Here is a 20,417-nt window from a genome sequence, read left to right on the forward strand (position 1 = left end):
GGTGCAGAGGAAGACGGAGACAGTGGGGAGATTGGAAAGGGTGTAAAAGGGGGGGTATCGGGAAACACGAGATACAGGCATCAAAGGGACGTGCCTAATGAGATGCACGGCTGAGACAATAAGTCCGTGCGGCAAGATGAGCCTCGGGCGGCGCCATCTGCCTTACAGTAGCAACCCCCTCGTCATAAAGACACTCACAAAGGACATGTGTCTTCCACAAATATCTTGGGAGTCCCAGGGTCGCGAAGCGGACAACGTCCGTTCGCTGGCTACTTGAGGGCAAGAGACAAAATGGATGCTGTATCTAAGATGGAACCCGTGGGTACAGATGAAAAACCCACATAACAAACGAACGGTTTAAGTTAGCACAGCGAAACTGCGCACACTTACTAAACTCGTCATTTGCGGTTCATAGATACCAGACTCGACCATATTCGTGCGAGTCGAAAACACCACTTACAATCGTCACGGAACCTCAGGGCCAAGCCAGTAATTAATATATCTTTTTTTTGCCAAAGCTATAGATTGAATGCGCACTCACTCGGGATTTGCTTATATTTTATTTTATTTGTCCAAAGAGGCCATTGCCATGCTTAACACGTTTTGGTCCGTTCCTCGATCACAGGATAATTGTTTGACATTAACAGACATAATTAATTTCTAAAGCCACAGCTGTTTCCTGTTTCCTGCTGGCACTGCATGCTGGTACATGAAGTTTGGCACACTTATAAAGTGACAATGTGCATAGTGCAATTAATTATAAAGTGCTCAAAGTGCCAATATGTGCAAAAGAATGTCATCAAAGCATTTACATTTTGTGTACTTCTGAGGCATAATTTATAATGTAATTTTTTGATTATTATCGCATTAGTTACAGTTTCAGTTTTTCGCAGATTAAAATTTATTTAATTAGTTCTGCGATTATTTGACATTTTTTCCGAAATTGTGGATCTCTAGTGAGCTAGTTTACTTGTTACCAAACACCTTATACACAGCAGTTTTCCATTATTTAAAAAGTTCCTTTAGGTTTTTAGATGTTCGGTTGGTAGCTAAAGTTGATTTGACGGTTTGTTGTTTTTCGACTTTTTGCTCTCTGGTGAGCCCACTTGTTCACTCTTTGTTACCTTCATTTCTGAGTTGCTCACCATATTTGTATTCCTTAAAGATGTTAATAAAGTTCCTAATCCTGATTCAAACCCCTCAGATTTAGTATTCTTTTGGACACAATATGTTTTGATTCATTCTGTGGTAACAGTTTTTCCTGATTACCTCCTCTCTCTGATACGGGTACTTGTTCAATGGCACAGAATATTAGATCTTCCCAATTATGTTCAATGTGGTCCAGCCACTGTAAATACTTGGTATCTCCTGATGGAAAAATAATGTTCAAGTTAATGTATACCTTGGGTCTGCCTAAATTGTTTTGATGATTCTGTCTGGCCAGCCACCACATGGTCATGCATATGTTCCTGGCAAAAGTCATTAAGCTTACTTTAAAATTGCAAATGTGGTGAGAAAAGCAGTAGGCCTCTCATTTTTTCTCACTGTGAATGACTTAACAAAGCCAATTATGTCAACCTTTTGATTGTGAAAGGCCACATGGATTCTGTAGAGGCACATGTCGAAGCAGTGCTGGAGTTTAGGATTAAATCCTGCTGGTGCACAATTTGCCACATGGTACTTCACAGATAACGGGAGCGAGCTAAGAGTTAGTTGCCCCCTGTGATATTTCTGTAGGGTGTGTGATTTGCCCCATGGTAAATCTGCAAGGTCACTTTCAGAGGGGTTGCAATTTGTAATACCACCTGAAAACTTGTAAATAGTTTCTTCTGACTCTAGTATATAATTGTTTGCCTTAAAGCGTTTTAATGTTTTAAACAAATATATATGGCTGGACTGATTTATTGGGTGAAGAAGTTGTGTGTTGCTGTGGTCTTTGTTTCTAGACCACAGTGCCTCCCTGTGTCAGCCTTGGACTGCTCTGACTATGTACGCTTAGAGACAAGTCTTAAAAGAGGCACAAACTCTAACCTGAGGATCTGGTGTACTGAGGCTCCAGGACAGAAGAGGTGAAAGGCCACCATTTGACATAATAGGGGCTAGTAACTTCTCTGTGCCCTACAACTTCCTGTATAGGATGTCTCTGCTAGAATAGGAAGAGCGTTTTTTACTGTGAACTCTCTGACAAATACAATACAAAACGGTTTCACATGGTAAATTCTGCCAAAACCAATAGCAGGAGGTTTTACATAGTGAACGCTCTTTCAAATACGATAGGAAGGGATTTTACGTTGTGAAAGCTATGACAAACAACATAGGAAGGGGCTTAACTTGTGCCACTATGTGACAAATACAATTGTGGTTTTTACATTGAGAACTCTGACAAATGCAATAGGACGGGGCATGGAATAGAGGTCCTGGTTTAGAAATATGTAAGACTATGTATAATTTGCAGCTTTCTAAAATGTTTCTAAAATATTTGACATTCTCTTGGCAAAGAACAAATCTTTATGTTTATTTATTGTCATGTTAAAGAAAATGTGCATGCTTTATTAATTAATAGATGTAATGAAAGGGGCTGTAAGCCTTTCTTTTTTCATTGTATATAACTTGAGAAAGCCTGTATGCTTAACCTTTTTTATTATGAAAATCATCATGTTTTCCAACAGGCCTGTATAGTAGCATTGCTGGTTCTAAGAGTTAATGTCTGATGGTGCACAAATTACCACACAGCACTTCACAGATAATGGGAGAAGACAACATTCTCAGGATGGGTTAGTTAAGGATATATCTTGAGGGTGTGTGACCTGCACTCTGGTTAGTCTGAGAATCTCCTAAATGAGTGGTTCTAATTTATACTTCAACCTGAAATCTTGGAAATAGTTGGCAATTTGAGTACAGTATTTAGTTGTTTATTCATTAAAAACGTTTGCTTTCAAAAATAATACTTGGTTTGTCATTGATTTATTGTGTAGTACTTTTGAGTGTGACTTGTTTCTAGCCCACAGAACTTCCATGAGGCAACCTCAGACTGCTCTGCCTCAATAGCCTGATGGTCAGGATTTAGATTGTGAACTATTTGGCAAATGCACTAGAAAGGGTATTCACTCTGTGATCTCTCCGATAAATTCAAGATGTAAGGGTTTTACATTGAGACATCTCTGACGCCTATTCTAGGAAGAAATTCCAGCTGTGAACTTCTTCTCGTACACTCGAGTGAGTGGTTATACATTGTTTAACACTAAGAGACCTTCTTAAACACATCTATATTTCAGGTGGTGCTAGCTAGAGAGGTCTCGTTTTCAATAACTATATTTGAAATTTTGTGTTTAATATTTATTTGAGTGTGAATCCAAGTAACTTTTTTAACTTAAAAACACTGGACATTGATTAATTATACATTAGTGTGCACTTAGTGCAGTTCTTTAGCACTTATTTAACTCCTTCAATTGCTTGAATTTGTTTGTTTGGGTTTACTTTTTTTAACTATGCAATTGATATTCAATTGCAAATACAACAAAGTGGTAGTAACACTGACTTACCCCTTCAATTTCAGGAATATCTTCCTTCACTTACATGTTTGATGACCCAATAACCCTTTAAAGTTGAATGCTGATAAAATGGAAATGTTAGTTCTAGGGAATCATCCTTAAACCTGGACCTCCCTTTGGTAGCCACTGGCTCTTAGCCCACTCTCATGCACTGGTACCATGATAAAAGATGTTGGTGTTACTATCAACCGCAAATCTTAACTTCTCCCTGCATGTAAACAAGATTGCTGTTGTATATTACTTGCCTTTGAAAAACTTAAGAATAATTCTTTCTTGCCTCTGAGATGAAGGAAGAAGGTCAGTGATCCAGGCAGCTTTTTCACCCTGTTTGGATTATACAAATGCCATCTTGTTGGGCTTAACTAAATATCGTATCTTGTAGGGCTCGCTGGCCTGACAATGTTGTGATGATGCCTATGGGATATGTTGGGCTGTCTGAGTGGGACCGAGCTAGAATTTATTGTGTTAAAGTACCTTTACAACTCATGACACTAACTGTGCTAGCGAGACAAACTTTTCAGTTTAACCATGTATTCATGCATATGTCATAATGTAAATGGTCTCAGTGCATCGCCTTTGTCTAATACGAAAATGCTAAATAAAGTAGTTTTTTTAAAAAAGAAATATCGTATCTGTCACCTTCAGATTGTGCAAAATGCATCTGCCACGCCTGTTACTTTATTGACTTCAGCACGCTTCTGTTAAATCTCATTTGGACTTCTTCCACAGGTTACAAGTGAGTAAACTGATATAAGACCCTTTCCATTGTGCACGAGGCACTTGCTGGTACTTGTCCTGAGAAGCTCTGCTCTAGTCTTGAGCTGTATGTGTTTACTCACAAGCGTCATGCCTCTTCTCATGCACTCTTGTGCCCATGTTCCATCGCACTGGAGCAGGCAGTCATTCTTTTTTGGTTCTTAATCTAATTTCCAATCTACAGGTTCTACGCATTTGAGTGCAGGATGAGTGGAGTGTGCCTGTAAGAGTGTAGGGAGAGGCACATTAAAGCCAGGCCTGTTGGCTTTGCCAATGCATGTTTTTTTTTTACATGCAAACCATTCTTCTTGTTTAGAAATCCATTCCCCTCAACCTATGAATAAATGGGGGTGTTTTGGTCTCTTTCACTTATTTATTACACGGCTACCACTTGGTTGAAGTTTAGAAGTGAAGGAAAAGGCAATTCAAACGTTACTCAACAAGCACAGGTGCCAAACAAACTACTGTAGCACTTGCAGGTCAACATCCTATTTCTCGTCCCTAACAAATAGTACAGAATTTGAGATTCCACAGTTTTTAACCGATCCTAACTTTGTAAATAAAAAATTGCTACTGTTTAGAGTGAATTCCACTTTTTATGCATATGGTTTTGGCTCGTCATCCCAAATACTTTTATGAATGTGGCCCGAGGTCATTACATGCAACTGTCCACGATCATGTTCAAGACCTTTACTCCTTCAACCAATGTTGCTGTGCCTGATGAGGAGCTCATTCTGTATTTTATCATATTACCTCTTGTCAGAGCAGGAATTATACTGGTTCAAAAGCATTTCTATTTCCACTGCAATCTTGCCTACTGTGAATGTAGTGATCAGAATTTACTCAGCAGGTTTCTGAGTGGATCCCTTCATCCTATTGACAAATAAGGTGTCACCAGACCATGGGTGTGAAAGTAGGTCCCGCCAGGCCAGATCTTGAGATCTACTACTGAATATGTCTATGTTTTAGGATCATTTATGTACATTTAGCTTATGTCGATATCCTGAACATTTGATATGTGGTCTGCCTTCCCACTGGACACTCTCACACTTGCCCATCAAATGTGCCTGTTTCCTCAAGGCAAGGCTACATATCCAAACACTCACATTTCTACAAAAAATACACAGATTTGAATAAATTATCCAATCCCCAAACCTAATGTTACACCGTCTAAGGAGAGTGGGGAGGTGAATATACCATTTAATCACCAGGAGACTGGCTGTGAAAAAGTTTGCAATTGTAACAAGATGGCAGGGAATGCCCATGAAGTAAACACGAGACCTCGTGACCCAAAGGAAGGAGATAGTGATAACAGTGAGTTATTTGTGGATATGTACGTGAACATCTGTACTACTGTTGATGAAAATCTACTTCCCACTGTTAAATCTAGTACCCATTGTTCAAAAGAGAGACCCTCATTGATAACATTAGTTTCGTGGAATATCGCTGGAGTTGGTATAAAAATGTGTAATCCTGACTGGAACAGTTACATTAACTCATTTGATATTTGTGTGCTACAGGAAACCTGGGCCACGGATCAGGTCCATAGAATAGGATATAGAACCTACCAAGTGGCGGCCGTCCCTTCAGTAAGAGGGCGAGCCTCAGGAGGGTTGGTAATATGGATCAGCACAACTATTGATGTGGGGATAAAAATGTTAAATACCGATTCTTTAGACATACTTGGACTGAAACTAATCACAAGTGATAAGAGGGTGAGAAACCTTATAAATGTGTACAATAGACCATGTCCCGCTAACAGGGAATCTCCATGTATTGAGAAATTGGAAATGTTTATGGACACCCAGGACCAAGATGAAAGTATCATTTTATGTGGTGATCTGAATTGCAATTTTGAGCCGATTGTGCAGATGGTTAAATTGTATGAGGATGAGGACGCTGTTAATGGGATACCAGCACTGAATGGAATTGTTCCTGGGACCATATTAGCCCTCCAGATCACAGGGCTGCTCACAGGCCATGGTAAGGGCTTGTAATGGGCGCATGCCATCAGACTCCCCGAGAGCATTTACCTTTAGTAGGAGGAATTGTAGGAGCAAGATAGATTATGTTTCTGTTTCTTTTAATTTGTGGCCATATACAAATGATTTAAAGGTTAGAGAACGTTTTGAGAGCGATCACTTCCCGTTGGAAATGAGTTTTTTGTCTAGTATGCTGAATGAACCTGGTGTTACTGAGGGTATTCATAGCCTAGAAGTCCCATTCACTTGCGACAATGTCGTACTAAGTAATAATCGAAGGGCCGTTAAATGGGCATACATTCTTGAAAGAAAAGATCTGTTGGCTAACATTTATTCCACATTTGTGAACACATTTGAATTCTATAATATGGATGAATGTAAATCTGGTGAATTCATTGGACTACATAAATCCTTTTGCAAAAAACTGATAGATCTCATTACTAAAAAACCTAGGAAAGGGAACGGGTTGGTGAACGCAAAATCAGTAGGCAAACCCTGGTTTAACAAGGAATGCCGAGTCGCCAAGACCGACCTGATTAATGCGGTAAAAAGCAAAGGCTCTGCAGAACGTAAAGTAAAAAGGAAAATTTACAACAAAACAATAGCTGCTGCCGAATCATCTTGGGATGAGGATTTATGGTCTAGTATGTTATTAGCTGCAAAAACTAAAGATCACAGGCAGTTCTGGGAGTTAGTAGCTAAAGGGAATAAGCCAGATAAAGGCTCAAGGGGGGGTTTCCTAAACGAAGCTACATGGGTTGATCATTTCACATCATTATATGTAGCCCAAATTACAGAGGAAAAGCTCCCGGAAAACTCAAAGCAAATATTAACCCAGATAGAGAATGATGAAAACCCATTGGTAATCTTTGACATACAAGAGACTGAAACAGCAATTGCTTCTGTGAAGCAAGGGAAGGCCCCTGGTCTGGATAAGATCCCTGGTGATCTTTATAAGCACAATATAGAGATCTGGGCACCTTACCTAAATCATTTGTTTAATGTCATCGCGGCTGGTGACCAAATCCCTGATACATGGGATGGGGCAGAAATTATCACTATTTTTAAAAAGGGGGATAGAGGCGACCCAGCGAACTATTGCCCCATTAGTCTTTTAGATATAACACAGAAAATGTATTCCAGACACATTCTAAACCGCGTAAATACGTGGTTGGAGGAAAACTTGGTTTTATCCAAGTATCAGGCAGGGTTTAGGGAAAAGACAGGGACCATCGACCAGGTATTAAGGCTATGCTGCTTGTACTGGAAAAATGTCATCATCCACAGAGGTAATCTATATGTTACCTTTGTAGATCTACGAGCAGCATTTGGCCTTATCCCTCGTGACTTATTGTGGAAATCACTGAAAAAGCAGGGGTTCCCAGGTGAACTATTGAAATTAGTGACTGGGTTACACCAGAATAACTACGCTAGGGTAAGATGGGGCCCAAATGGTGAACTCACAGATGCAATCCCTATCAAGAGAGGAGTACGCCAAGGGTGCGTGCTGGCACCTACACTTTTCTCCCTTTATGTCAACGATATTGCAGTTTATATGGAGAATTGTGACAACGACTCTCCTCGCCTGGGGGGGGAACGAGTTCCGTCCCTCCTCTTCGCGGATGACACGATTCTCATTTCTCAAACCCCTCGGGGCCTACAGATTTTATTAGATAGGTTCCAGCAGTATTGTATCACAAAAGGTTTAGAAATTAATGTAAAAAGGACTAAATACATGGCTCTCAATCCCCATAAAAGTTTCAAGAAAAATCTAACACTGAATGGAGAAAAACTTGATTATGAACTAAGTTTGACTTATTTGGGGGTATTATTAGACTCATTTTTAAATTGGAGACCCCAATTAGAAAAATCTAAAATTGTGTTCAAACAAAATTGTCTTCCGATACTGAAAAGACATAACAAATGTGCAAACAAGGCAGTTACCCCAGCATTAGAGCTCTTTAAATGCAAGGTCCAGTCAACGATATTGCAGTTTATATGGAGAATTGTGACAACGACTCTCCTCGCCTGGGGGGGGGGAACGAGTTCCGTCCCTCCTCTTCGCGGATGACACGATTCTCAATTCTCAAACCCCTCGGGGCCTACAGATTTTATTAGATAGGTTCCAGCAGTATTGTATCACAAAAGGGTTAGAAATTAATGTAAAAAAGACTAAATACATGGCTCTCAATCCCCATAAAAGTTTCAAGACAAATCTAACACTGAATGGAGAAAAACTTGATTATGAACTAAGTTTGACTTATTTGGGGGTATTATTAGACTCATTTTTAAATTGGAGACCCCAATTAGAAAAATCTAAAATTGTGTTCAAACAAAATTGTCTTCCGATACTGAAAAGACATAACAAATGTGCAAACAAGGCAGTTACCCCAGCATTAGAGCTCTTTAAATGCAAGGTCCAGTCAGCAGTTTTGTATGGGGCAGAACTTTGGGGACCTGTGTGTAGAAAGACCTTTGAAATCTTGGAGAATAAGTTCATAAGGGGATTACTAAAGGTTCCTAATAATACTCCACTATTACCCCTACTCCTCGATATGAACATACGACGCACCGATCTACATGCAATATTAAGACCGTTATTGTTATGGGTCAGGTTGTGGATTACCCCTGAGTTAACTGAATACAAAAATGGACTGGTTGAAGTTTTGAAACTAGACACTAGCAGCAAGATTTCTTGGTTTAAACATGTTAAAATCTGGTTAACAAAATTGGGTTTATCCCATTTTTGGAGCCAGCCAGAATCCTTGACTGTGTCCTCAAAGAAAATAGTCAAACTTTCCTTTTGGGCCCTTGTGAGCCATGATGCAGTATACGTTGGAGCACATGGCCCCATAACTGAAACATTTTTAATGGTAAAAAATGTAGCCCAGTTTGAAATGTTTCTTGATGAGATTCAGCCACCATTGGCGAAAACCCTGTATTTAAAGTATAGGTATGGTATACTAAGAACCCGGGAAACCGAGTCAAAATGGGGGAAAATTAGTAATGATAAATGTACCTTATGCACAAACAATGTAAGAGAAGACATTTTTCACATTCTGTTTTTCTGTGTAAGCTATGTAGAATCAAGAAGGAAATGGATAGTGCCATTGTGCCGTAATATCGGAACAACTTCGCATAAGGAAGCTGGAAGAATATTAATTACGGACACTAGCCAAGCAATAGTGCTTGGCATCAGTAGATTTCTCTTGGCAGTAAAATTCATTAGACAAAAACTGTCTCTGCCATTTTAAGCATCTGGCTGTTATAACTCAATTTAATGCTTTTTTAAAGCTTGTAAATATTTTAACAAATCTTTTAACTATATTTATTGATGTGTGTTTCAAGCCCCTCCTCATGATTTAGCTGTGAAGGGTTATGGTTAGTATTTGGTCATGCACTAGCACTTTCTCTGATTGTATATTCTTGTACATTTGTCGATGATAATGTGGACATGTATATTATGTATATTGTATGTATATTATGTATTCTGTATATCTTTTATGGTGCAATTGCAACGAAATAAAGATTATTGAATTGAATTGACCATGAACCCACAGAAGACGGGAGATCGCTCAAACCCATTGGCCAAAAAGCATTTCTGCCCGCCTGAACAAAACACACAGGTGTAAGTAATTATCACTAAAATGAGCAAGGTTAATGTTATCAACCTCAGGAAGATGAAACGTTTGTCTGGTCCTGACAGAAACTAAACCTGCATGCTAGAAGCGCTCAACTCACTGTGCATTTTAGTATTATATAAAGTGCATAATTTTAAAACTACATTTAGTAATATTTAGACAGTACCTCGCACTCTGCACAGTGTTTTCCGATTAATTAAATGGAGCTCATCCAGTGACTTCTCTTGCACTGTAAAAGAACACAGGAAAAATTATAAAAGACGGAAATTGATGCAAATTTTTTTTTTTTAAACGGTGAGACTGGTAGACAATAGATACAGGCAGCACATGTAGACATCTTTTTCCCACAATCCTCCATCAATTTCTGTGGTGGTTTGAAAGGAGAATTTTCCCTTATGCTTTCTCTCAATAAAGGGAATATTTGTATCTGAATTTCATGCTGTGAATACATAACTCTCACAGAACATAAGCGTTCGGGTAAAAACAATCTATATTACTTTTATTTAAAAGTGTATGTTTCACCACAGCTTAGTTTAGCATTATTTATCTGGAAATCCAATTGTGTGCCTCAGTTGCAAGATCATGCACAAAACCGAAGCTGTGAAATTAGACCACAGCTAGCCCGCAGCTTGCCCAGGAGTATCCTTGTGCTCTGCCAAAGTAATTTTCTCTGTTTGGCAGAGGCAAGAGAGACAATAGCTGAAGTGAGTTCACCCTCCCCTCCACACTCCTTCTATAGACTCTAGTGACACTGAGAGCAACAGGAGGATGGAAGGGGAAGGCTTGCTACTTACTCTCTTGTGCAGCCAATGGCTTTCTCAATCCCCTGCAGGATCTGCATGGACTGTGGAGCGGGAGGTGAGAGGGAGAATCAGAGGGCGTGGATTAGAACATTGGAAAGTTGATAGCCGCAGGCCTCTACCGGCTTTTATAGCTCTCTGTTTCCAGTGTTCTAATATAGTTTTAGGGTCCGACGTAGCGGGCTCTACCAGCCATTATAGGCCCTCTCCAGCCTTTCGTCTCAGGCCTTTAACAAGGGAGCCGACCTTTAATGGCCGGTAGAACCAACTACGGGCAAGCTCTAAGGCCATCAGAACATTCCGGCCAGAGAAGGCAGAATGTTCTAATTCGTAAAACAAAGGCCTCACAGTGCCCGAGGGGGTTGAAATCCCCTTGGGCTCCATGAGGCATTTGTTCACAGAAACAGCTGTGAACAAAGATTGGAATGTTGATGCCCGAGCTTCTACCAGCCATTAGAAGACTGGAGCACTCCATTGTCTTTAAAGGAGAGCTCAACATTCCAGTGTTCCAATCTTAGTTATTTATACCTTGACTTGCATAATAATAAATAGGAGATGCTTTTTTAATGTTTTGCATTAAATCGATATTAGCACAAAAGACTATTAATTATGTTCCTTTACTTTAGGTTAATCATAGCTAATGTAGGCCTACATTTTAAAATGGCTGTCAATGGTTGCCATCTTGCTTTGTGATAAGTATTTATACGTGAAGAAGGAATCCAAATGAACTAATTTTATGTTGTTTTACCTTAGTTTCTATATGAAGAAATGTTTTCTTTTCTTTGTGATAATCATGGAATGTCTTAATGTATAGCACATTCAGAAGATACCTGTAGAAGATCTTGTATCTCGTCCTTGTACAGAAAGTGTAAGTTTGAAGGATGCCAAATTGTGAAGTTGTGAGAACCTAACCAGCATATAATTGTATCATCATGCTTTTATCTGATTGGACCATCTCATTTTAACGTTTGTAGGTGGGAAAGTGTTAGAGTTGTGCTTTTTATATAGTGCAGATTTGAATTGAGTAGTCGGATCTTGATTTAAACCAAGAATAGAGCAGAATAGAAGATTTTAGCATGCTCTCCCAAGTGAGAGAGCTGACTTTCCTTTATCTTCCCTTTTGAGCCAACTCCTTGCTGGTTGATTTCATTTGAACTTCACATTATTTGATGCATTCATATTTTGATCACAAGCAATACTAATCTGATTTTTGCTCTCTGTAAACCTTAAGCTTAAATAAACCTTTATGGTTTCCTAAAACGTAATCATTCTCTACTATTCTTGTGCCACCTTCCTGGGCTTCATATTTATTGAAAGTAATGTTTTTTTGACCATGGTCAGTTGTGAACTTTGATCTATCCGATAGCGCTTTATGGTCTCCGAAATGGGCACAAGGAAAGCACTATTATAATTGATACCCAAATAATTTGGATTTATTTATTTTTTTTATCCTCATTTTGCGATTGTATAGATAAGGAGGTTTCTGGAGAAACTGATGATCTTTTTAGAAACTTTGCCTTCACAGCCCCATCGCTTTCCGGAAGTGCCTTTTTGGGGAGTATCCCTTTCACTGTTTTGATTCATCAATTTTTCTCCACTTACCCTTTATCGTTTCCAATCATACCATTGGTTAGTGGGGTGTGAGCTAGCCAGTTTGGCTACTCGGCAAAATCATTTCTGCCTGGTATTATAGATTATCGCGTTAATCATTGGATTTATTGTTCATGACCTGTTAGAAGATTTTAGTTACTTTGAAAGTGCTGCTCCCAAATTTCCCAAAAATTTGTTCTCTTTGTATATCCCATGTTTCTATCGAGGTTGTTGATTTTAATGGCATAATTTAACCAATTTGTATAACTTGGGGTGACCGATTTAACCCAATTAATGCAGATTTCTCTCCGGGCTAATAGTATTAATACAAAAAGTAAACTTTCCTGTTTTTTATTTAATTTATTTCTATCAGCACCTATGTTGTTTTGTATCCCAAAAAATATGAGAGTAGTACTTACAGTTATGTTGGTTCCTAGTATCATATTCACTGTCTTACCAATCTCCTCCCAGTAGCTTGTTATTGCAGAACATTTTTCAAACATATGGATGTCGTCCACTCTTGCTTCTCCGCACTTGGGGCATAGCTTAACATTGGATCCCTTGAATTTAGACAGTTTCTTTGGAGTCCAATAAGCACGGTGAACTGTAAACAAATGGTTCCTTCTTAATGGTGCTGACTTTATACAGGACCAGCATTTTCCCATAGATTCTTGCCATACCAGTTGCAGATCTATCTCATGAGCAGGTATGTCTTTCCTCCACATTTTTCCGGGATTATGAAGTCTTTCTCTCCTGATTCAATAAGTGACCAATACCACTTTGATATTTCTTTTCTTATTGCTGTGGTTCTTGTCATTTCGTTTTCAAGTGTCTCGTTTCCCGTATTTTTCTCCTGTAGCGATTTGGCCCAATTTGATAGCTGGTAGTATTTGAATTTTGATATCTTACCATCTGTAAGTTCATATAGCGAGTTCCATGGGATTATCTCATTTCCTTTTAGTAATTGTCCCCATAATACTATTCCTGCTACTTTAAGTGGCACTGCTAAAGAATCTTTTAAACACTCTGGTAACCCTGGGGAGTCCCATATTGGTGCTTTTGTACTATAATACGGAATATTTACGGCACTTCTTATTTGGAACCAGAGTCTAGCAGTGTTACATAAAATCTTCAATTTTATTTTTTTGAAGAATTTCGGATGTCCGAATTTAAACAGAAAATTGTCTGTTTTCTCAGTCATATTTTGCAGGAAACTTGGATATTCTTGATATTTACTCAGTAGTGATCTAAAATTCTTGAATTGGAAGGATCTGTAATATTCAAATAAATCAGGACTGGCTATTCCTCCTTGATCTTTCTCTTTCCTAAGTTTACTCCAGGCTATTCTCGTTCCTTTGGAGGCCCAGATAAAACTTGCAATTTCGCCCTGAATCTTCTTCATGAGTTCTTTTTTAAATTCCAATGGTATGGTATTGAAAAGGTATGTGAATTTTGGGATAATAGACATTTTTATTATGTTAGATCTTCCTAGGAAAGTTAATGGTAATCCTAACCATGATTTAAGTAGTTTTCTCACTTCTTTAGCAATTATCGTTAAGTTTAGTTGCAGGGCTTTCTCCATTTCTTTTACCAAGGTGATTCCAAGATATTTTAGTTTGTCCCTACTATACGTTGAAATTGGGTTACAGTTCCAGCTCATTGTTTCAGTTTTTTCTTTGTTTGTTAAATAGCCCGAGACTTTACCAAAGTCTTTCATCATTTCATCCAATGCTTGATAGGCACCTTCATAGTTTGTTGTGAACACCATTAAGTCATCAGCATATAATGCTACTTTCTTTACCCAGTTTTGATATTTAAAAGCAGAGATCTGTGGGTGATCTCTAATCAAAGTGGCCAGTGGTTCGATGTAGAGATTAAAAAGTAGCGGCGACAATGGGCAACCTTGTCTTGTACCACATTGTATATTTATGTTGTTAGTTAGGTTGCCGTTAACTAGTATTTTGGCTCTTGGATTTTTATATATTTCTTTTATCGCATGGGCGATACTTTCCCCCAGATCATATTTCCCTATAGCTTCATTTAGGAAAGCCCAATTTACCCTATCGAACGCTTTTGCGGCGTCATAGGTGATTATAGTGAGGGGAAGTTTTTTAGAGGTGGCAATGTCAAATTGATGCAAACAACTCATGAGTAATTTCATGAATTTGCCTCCCTTTTACAAACCCTTTCTGGTCTAAATTAATCAGTCCGGGCATAACCTTTGCTAGTCGTTTTGCTATAACTTGTGTGAAAATTTTATAATCGCAGTTTAGTAGCGATATTGGTCTGTAAGACTTGCATGTTTTTGGATTTTTCTCGGGTTTTAAAATAATACTAATTGGCACATCGTTCCAAGTATCTGGGATTTTTTCATGATCTATATATATGCTATTAATTAGGTCTGTTAGTTTATTGATTAGGTGTTCTTTTAGTGTTATATAAAATTCATTTGGAAGAGCATGTGGGCCGGCGGCTTTTCCTCTTTTTAGATTGCTTATCACCTCTCTGACTTCCTCAGGTTTGATCCTTTGATTTAACTCTGTTTTTTCTTCATCTGTTAATTTTTGAAGGGGAATAGCTTCCAAATATTTACCGATTTGATCTTTGGTTGGATTTATATCTTCTTTATACATGCCAGAGTAAAATTTTGAGAACTCCTGTCTTATTATATTATCTTCAGAGGTTTCTATTGATTGTTCTGTTGTCTGGATACATGATATGTTATTTCTAGATTGTTCACTTTTTGTTTTCCATGCCAATAATTTTCCGCACCCTTCCCCATATTCATAATTTGCTAATTTACTGTTTTCCATTTTTCTCTCACAGTATTTTCTAAATAATTTGCTAGGTTTTCTTTTAATCTCTGATTTTTTTCCCTAAATCTTCCTTTTTTCCTAGAGAGGTTACGTTCTCTAGTTGTAATTCCACATTTTTAATGTCTAATTCCATCTTATTTATTTCTAGGATCTTAGCTTTTACTTTATGTGCTCCTAAGCTAAGTAGTTTACCCCTTATCACAGCTTTGTAAGCGTCCCAGGTTGTTTGCTTTGAGGTGCCTGTTGCATTTTCTTCAAAATAGTATAATGAAACAGTTTCTAGCTGGCTGATATATTGTTGGTTGTTTAGTAAAGATCGATCTACTGTCCATCTAGAAGGAGTTGTGTCTTTGGGTAGGAGTAGAGTTAATTTTACTGCTGAATGGTCGGATAAGTGTGCAGGAAGGTGTTCAATACTGCTAACTATATTTTGTAAGGATCTATTTAAAAGAAAAAAGTCTATCCTTAATTTGTGTCCTAACTTTTTATTGTGGAAGGTGAAAGGATAAACTTTATCTCCTTTTTGTGACCACATGTCTTCCAAGTCTAAGTCTTTTTTATATATGCTTAGCCATTCCCTCATCTTGGGAAGGTTGAGGTGTTTGTTTGGAGGTGATCTATCTTTTTTTGGATCCAGTATTATATTATAGTCTCCTCCTATGATTATGGGGTCAGATGTAGATAGAAGTTCCGAGTATAGGTTTTGAAGAGGTGTAGGGTCATCTAAATTTGGGCCATAGTATCCTACTATGTTAAGTATGTTTCCTTCTATTCTTATTTTCGCTATGGCCCATCTTCCTTTATTATCTACTGCTTACTTATGATTTTTGCTTTTAAGGATTTTTTTAAGATTATTGCTACACCCTTCACATTACAGTCTTGGGTAGTGTATACACAATTCTCTACTCAGTTTAATCTTTTTATTATTTGTTCCCACTCAGTACTAACAAGGTGAGTCTCTTGAATTATAATAATCTCACTCTCTATCTCCTTTATATATTCCATTATTTTCCTCCTTCTATTGGGAGTTCTTAGTCCATTTACATTCCATGAGAGAACACTTACTGTTTTTCCTTTCGTCATTTCTTCTTAAAGAGTTTTATAGCGAGAGTTGTGTTGAGGCATTTCTTGTGTTGTGTGTTTTGTTTGCCATCTTAACTCCAGTTTTTGATTTATGAGGATATTTTTTTCTAATTTTTTCCCTAATTTGCTCCCCACCCGTGTATTTCTATTAACATTGTAGTGTTTCTGCGAGGTTCGTTTCCCCCCCGAGGAAGCCTCCCTTCTTCTTTTGGATGGAATTTTCCACCCGATTCGAGCTCCGGTACACCAGTTTTCTTACTTCGATTTGTGTTAAGATTTTCCTTTCCTCTTTAGTTTAGGTTTTTCTGGAGGCATATGTTTCATATTTAACTTAATTTGTTTTTTTCCCTTTGGATCTGATCTTTTATCTGGAATATGAGGTTTTCTACTTCTTGAGGCTCTCTAATTGTATGCATTTTATTTCCCCACATAATTCTTAATGCTGCTGGGAATTTCATCTGCACAGTTGCCCCTAATGTTTTCAGCTCCTGCATATGTTGTCCCAACTCCCATTGTCTATCTTGTGTGGCTTTACATATATCTGAGCGTATTCTGAAGGACCAATTATCTTTGTTTAATGTTCCATTTTTTAATCCCTCACTCAGAATCTTTTCTTTTAGAGTGTAGGTCATAAAATTGACCAAACTTTTTCTTGGATTTTTCTTTTCTTTACTATTCCTGAAAGGATCCCTGTGGACCCTCTGAATATCCTCCATCAAGTTGCAGCTTTTAGTCCACGGGAAAAATTCTTCCAAGAGAGAGACAATATAAGATTTAATATCTGACCCTTCCATATTTTCCGGTACATTTAGGATCCTAAGGTTGTTTTTTCTCCCTTGATTTTCCAATGATTCCAGCTTTTCTTTGACTGTTCTCTCACCATCTTTTAATTTCCAAATTTCTTTTTGATTCGTGGTAACCTTTTTACTTAGGGATTCCACTGCTGCTTCTACTGCAGTGACTCTCTCTCCCAACACATTTAATTTTTGGTTCAATCCTTCACATACTTCACGTATCTTGTTTTGATTTTCCTCAGAGACTGAGAATTTTTCTGTCATTGCTGCCATTATTTGTTCGGCGAATACCTCCATACCTTTTTCGGTTATTATTACTTCTTGCTCCGTTGTTGTTGCTGTTGTTTCTTGATCTGTAGGTCTCTCTGTGGATTTAGTTTGTGATATTGTGGTCTCCATTAAGTGTGCGTTATTCGGAGTTGTGTTAACTTGAGTAGTTTGCCTTTCTCTTTCGATAATCTTTGAATTCGCCTCTCCACTCACAATGGGTTCGCTCTGTATAGAGAAATGTCCAACTCTTACTTGCACAGATTGTTGAACCTTAAAATACGACCGCAGGGAAGGAGTAACTTTAACTTTTTGATTCGTGGAGAGCTTTGGTCTTGTAGATCTTATTTTAACATTTTCTGACAGTTCTGCTAATTTTGGAAATACTCTCTGGTTTCGTTTAGTTGCTCTTGGGGATACCCCTTTTTTTAGCGGTTCAAACTGTGGTACAAGTTTGCGATTCCTTAAGCAATAAGTGGACTTCACTCCTCCTTCTAGATCTTGGGTTTTCCCTACTGCTGTTAGTGTACTGGCTTCAGGGTCTTCGGGATTTCTTTCTATTGTCCTGGCTCTTGTGTTATACACCCTCGGTTTGCGTTTTGTTTGGGTGAGGCTTTCCTCTTTGTCTTTTCCAGTCTTCTCTTGATTACAACAGCTTGTGATTAAATCTGGCGTTGCTCTCTCCAGTTTATCTGCCCCACCACTGGGTACGTTTTTTAAGTTTTCTGAGCTGGTATTATGCTCTGATTTTATAACTTCTGAGGCTCCCTGTTCTCCGTTAAGCTGTTGATCAGAGAGCAATGCCCTCCTCTCAGTTCATTAGCCGTGCGTTTTTTAAAGTTACACTCTGCAGCTTGATGTTTATCTTGCGCTCTGTAGTCTCCCCTTTTAGTTTCCTTATCGCTTGATTTTGGCCCCTGGTATTATTTTGCTCGCTCGGCTTGCAGCCTTCTGTGGCTTTCTGTTTACCCGATTCTCCCCCGCTGACCCTGCCGCTCGAGCCCCGGAACTGGAAGGGGACTCTCTGGAACGCCCTCCGACAGTTCCACGTCGCCTTTCGCTCACTCACCCAGGCTCTGGTGTTCGGGGAAGACAGCTGCTTCTGCTGCGGGAAACCCAGTTTAAACGGTAAGCTCCGATTTGAATTCAGTCGGTATCTGTCTATCATCTCTTTGTATCTCTTCTGCTGAAAGGCCGTTTTTCGAGCGTTTTTCTCCTTCTATCGAGGTTTTTCAAGTTTGCATTAATTCCTCCTCACAAGAATCCGTAAAAGCGTTTGCGGGAAAGTTAGTCTTTAATCCTCATTTTGGCCGGTGGTCAGAGCTCCGGACCGAGCGTCTTAGCCGGCCGCCATCTTCCTCCCCCGAGTCGATACTCCTGTTCTCAAATAATTTGGATTATATACATTAATTTGGATGCTAGGTTGTATTTCATGACAAGGAACTAATACAATGTCAATGACAGTAACAGAGGTGGACGTTCCTATCAGGAATCCTTGCATTTTCTAATGCAATATATTTGCTTGGGCTAAAGATCAGGTACAATATTCCTGATTTGCAGAGACGTGTGAATATGCTGGAAATCTAGGGCCATATGTATCAAGCAAATTCGCATTCGCAAACCTCGAAATTCGCAAATGGTGTGTATAAAGGAAAATCAGGTGCAAAACAAGGAATCGCAAAATTTGCGATTCCTTATTTTGCAATTGCATTTAAGGAATCTCAAATTTTGCGATTCCTTAAATGCAATGTATGAAGCAAAAAAAAATGCTAATTGTCCTTAAGGAATCGCAAATTACCACCAACTTCAAGTTGGTGGTAAGTTGCGAATTCTTTGAAAAATGCAAATTTTTGCATTTTTCAAAAGTGCCATGTGACGCACATACATGCCCTTAGGGCATGTATGTGAGCCACATGTGCACCCATGCTTATTTCAGGGGTGCAACAGGGTGTCCTTTGGACACACCTGCACCCTTGAAATTATTCTCAATTTGCGATTCTCAAATTGTGAATCGCAAATTGAGAATATCTTCCCATTCATTCCTATGGGCCTCATGGCCCATAGAAATGAATGGGAAAGTATTCCTTAATTGCGATTCGCAATTTGCTAATCGCAATTAAGGAATACTAAGAATTCGCAAAAAAAATCCGAATTTGTACATACATCCCAATTTGCGATTCTGAAATAGCGATTTCTAAAAAATCGCTATTTCAGAATCGCAATTCAGGTTGATTATACATATGGCCCCTAGTCTTTTGCTGTGACTCTTATGTGACCAGAAGTTTACAAAGAATCCCATGAGTACTTTAGTTCTGCATTTCCTGGAATTAGGCTATGTTCAAAACTAGCGTGACGCTTTTTTCCCAAGAGGAAAAAAACAGCATATAAACATAACTGATTGGCCAATGTTTATTTGCACATGTAACTTGTTTTTAAAACCACATGGTGCCCTGGCAGAGATTTGTTTTCTCCATATACAACCCTTTAAATGTCATGGGGTTTCTGACTTTTTCCACCTTAGAAAGGCAACTAGAACAGTCTTTGACAGGAGTACATTTGCATATGACTGCAGGAACAAAAGCTGCCCAACAATTATGAGGAATACATACAAATTACCATTTGCGGGTGTTCGTTAAATTTTTTGAAGCGACACCTCCTGAGAACGCTCACAATCTTGCCTGCAACTTTAATCGCAGTAATGGCAAGGTTCAACCATTTGTGGGATTTTCCTCCTTTCTTTAACGAGCTTACAAATGGCATTTTTAAGTTTGTGAATTCTCAGTTCTATGTGACGTAGGCAGGCCAGATTCTATCGGGGAGGCTGGGGTGGGAGGGGCAGGCCCACCCAAATATGGCCTTTGGCCTTCCCAGTCAACGCTGAAGAGGCCATGCCTGTTAAGTGCTTCCTCCAAGTCGATGGATGTCGTTATGGTGTTTTTCAGTTTGTGTACTTTAATTATCAGTTAGTGGTCATTAGAGAATCTCTAGAACACATTTTAATGTTTTTTTTTAAATAATTAGTGTTTTAAGTTTGTAATGATAAGGGGAAGAAATACTGGCTTTAGGTGATTTTCCCTATTTTTGTACTGGCTCAGACATTATAATATTTAGTGGCATCCCTAGCTTGTGCCTGATAC

The 20,417-nt window shown here is 38.6% G+C and overlaps 1 protein-coding gene across 1 annotated transcript in view; it reads right to left on the reverse strand.

The window, feature by feature from the left end:
• LOC147732666 (protein EURL homolog) overlaps positions 1-20,417 on the reverse strand; it is a 40,239-nt gene that overhangs the window by 15,845 nt on the left and 3,977 nt on the right. Inside the window, exon 2 of the mRNA XM_086958847.1 lies at positions 10,097-10,159. Within this exon, the coding sequence (XP_086814973.1) occupies positions 10,097-10,159 (63 nt within the window). The remainder of the gene's footprint in view (positions 1-10,096; positions 10,160-20,417) is intronic.

The sequence above is a fragment of the Lissotriton vulgaris genome, chromosome 2_1 (genome assembly GCF_964263255.1).
Source record: "Lissotriton vulgaris chromosome 2_1, aLisVul1.2, whole genome shotgun sequence".
NCBI classification, from domain to species: Eukaryota; Metazoa; Chordata; class Amphibia; order Caudata; family Salamandridae; genus Lissotriton; species Lissotriton vulgaris.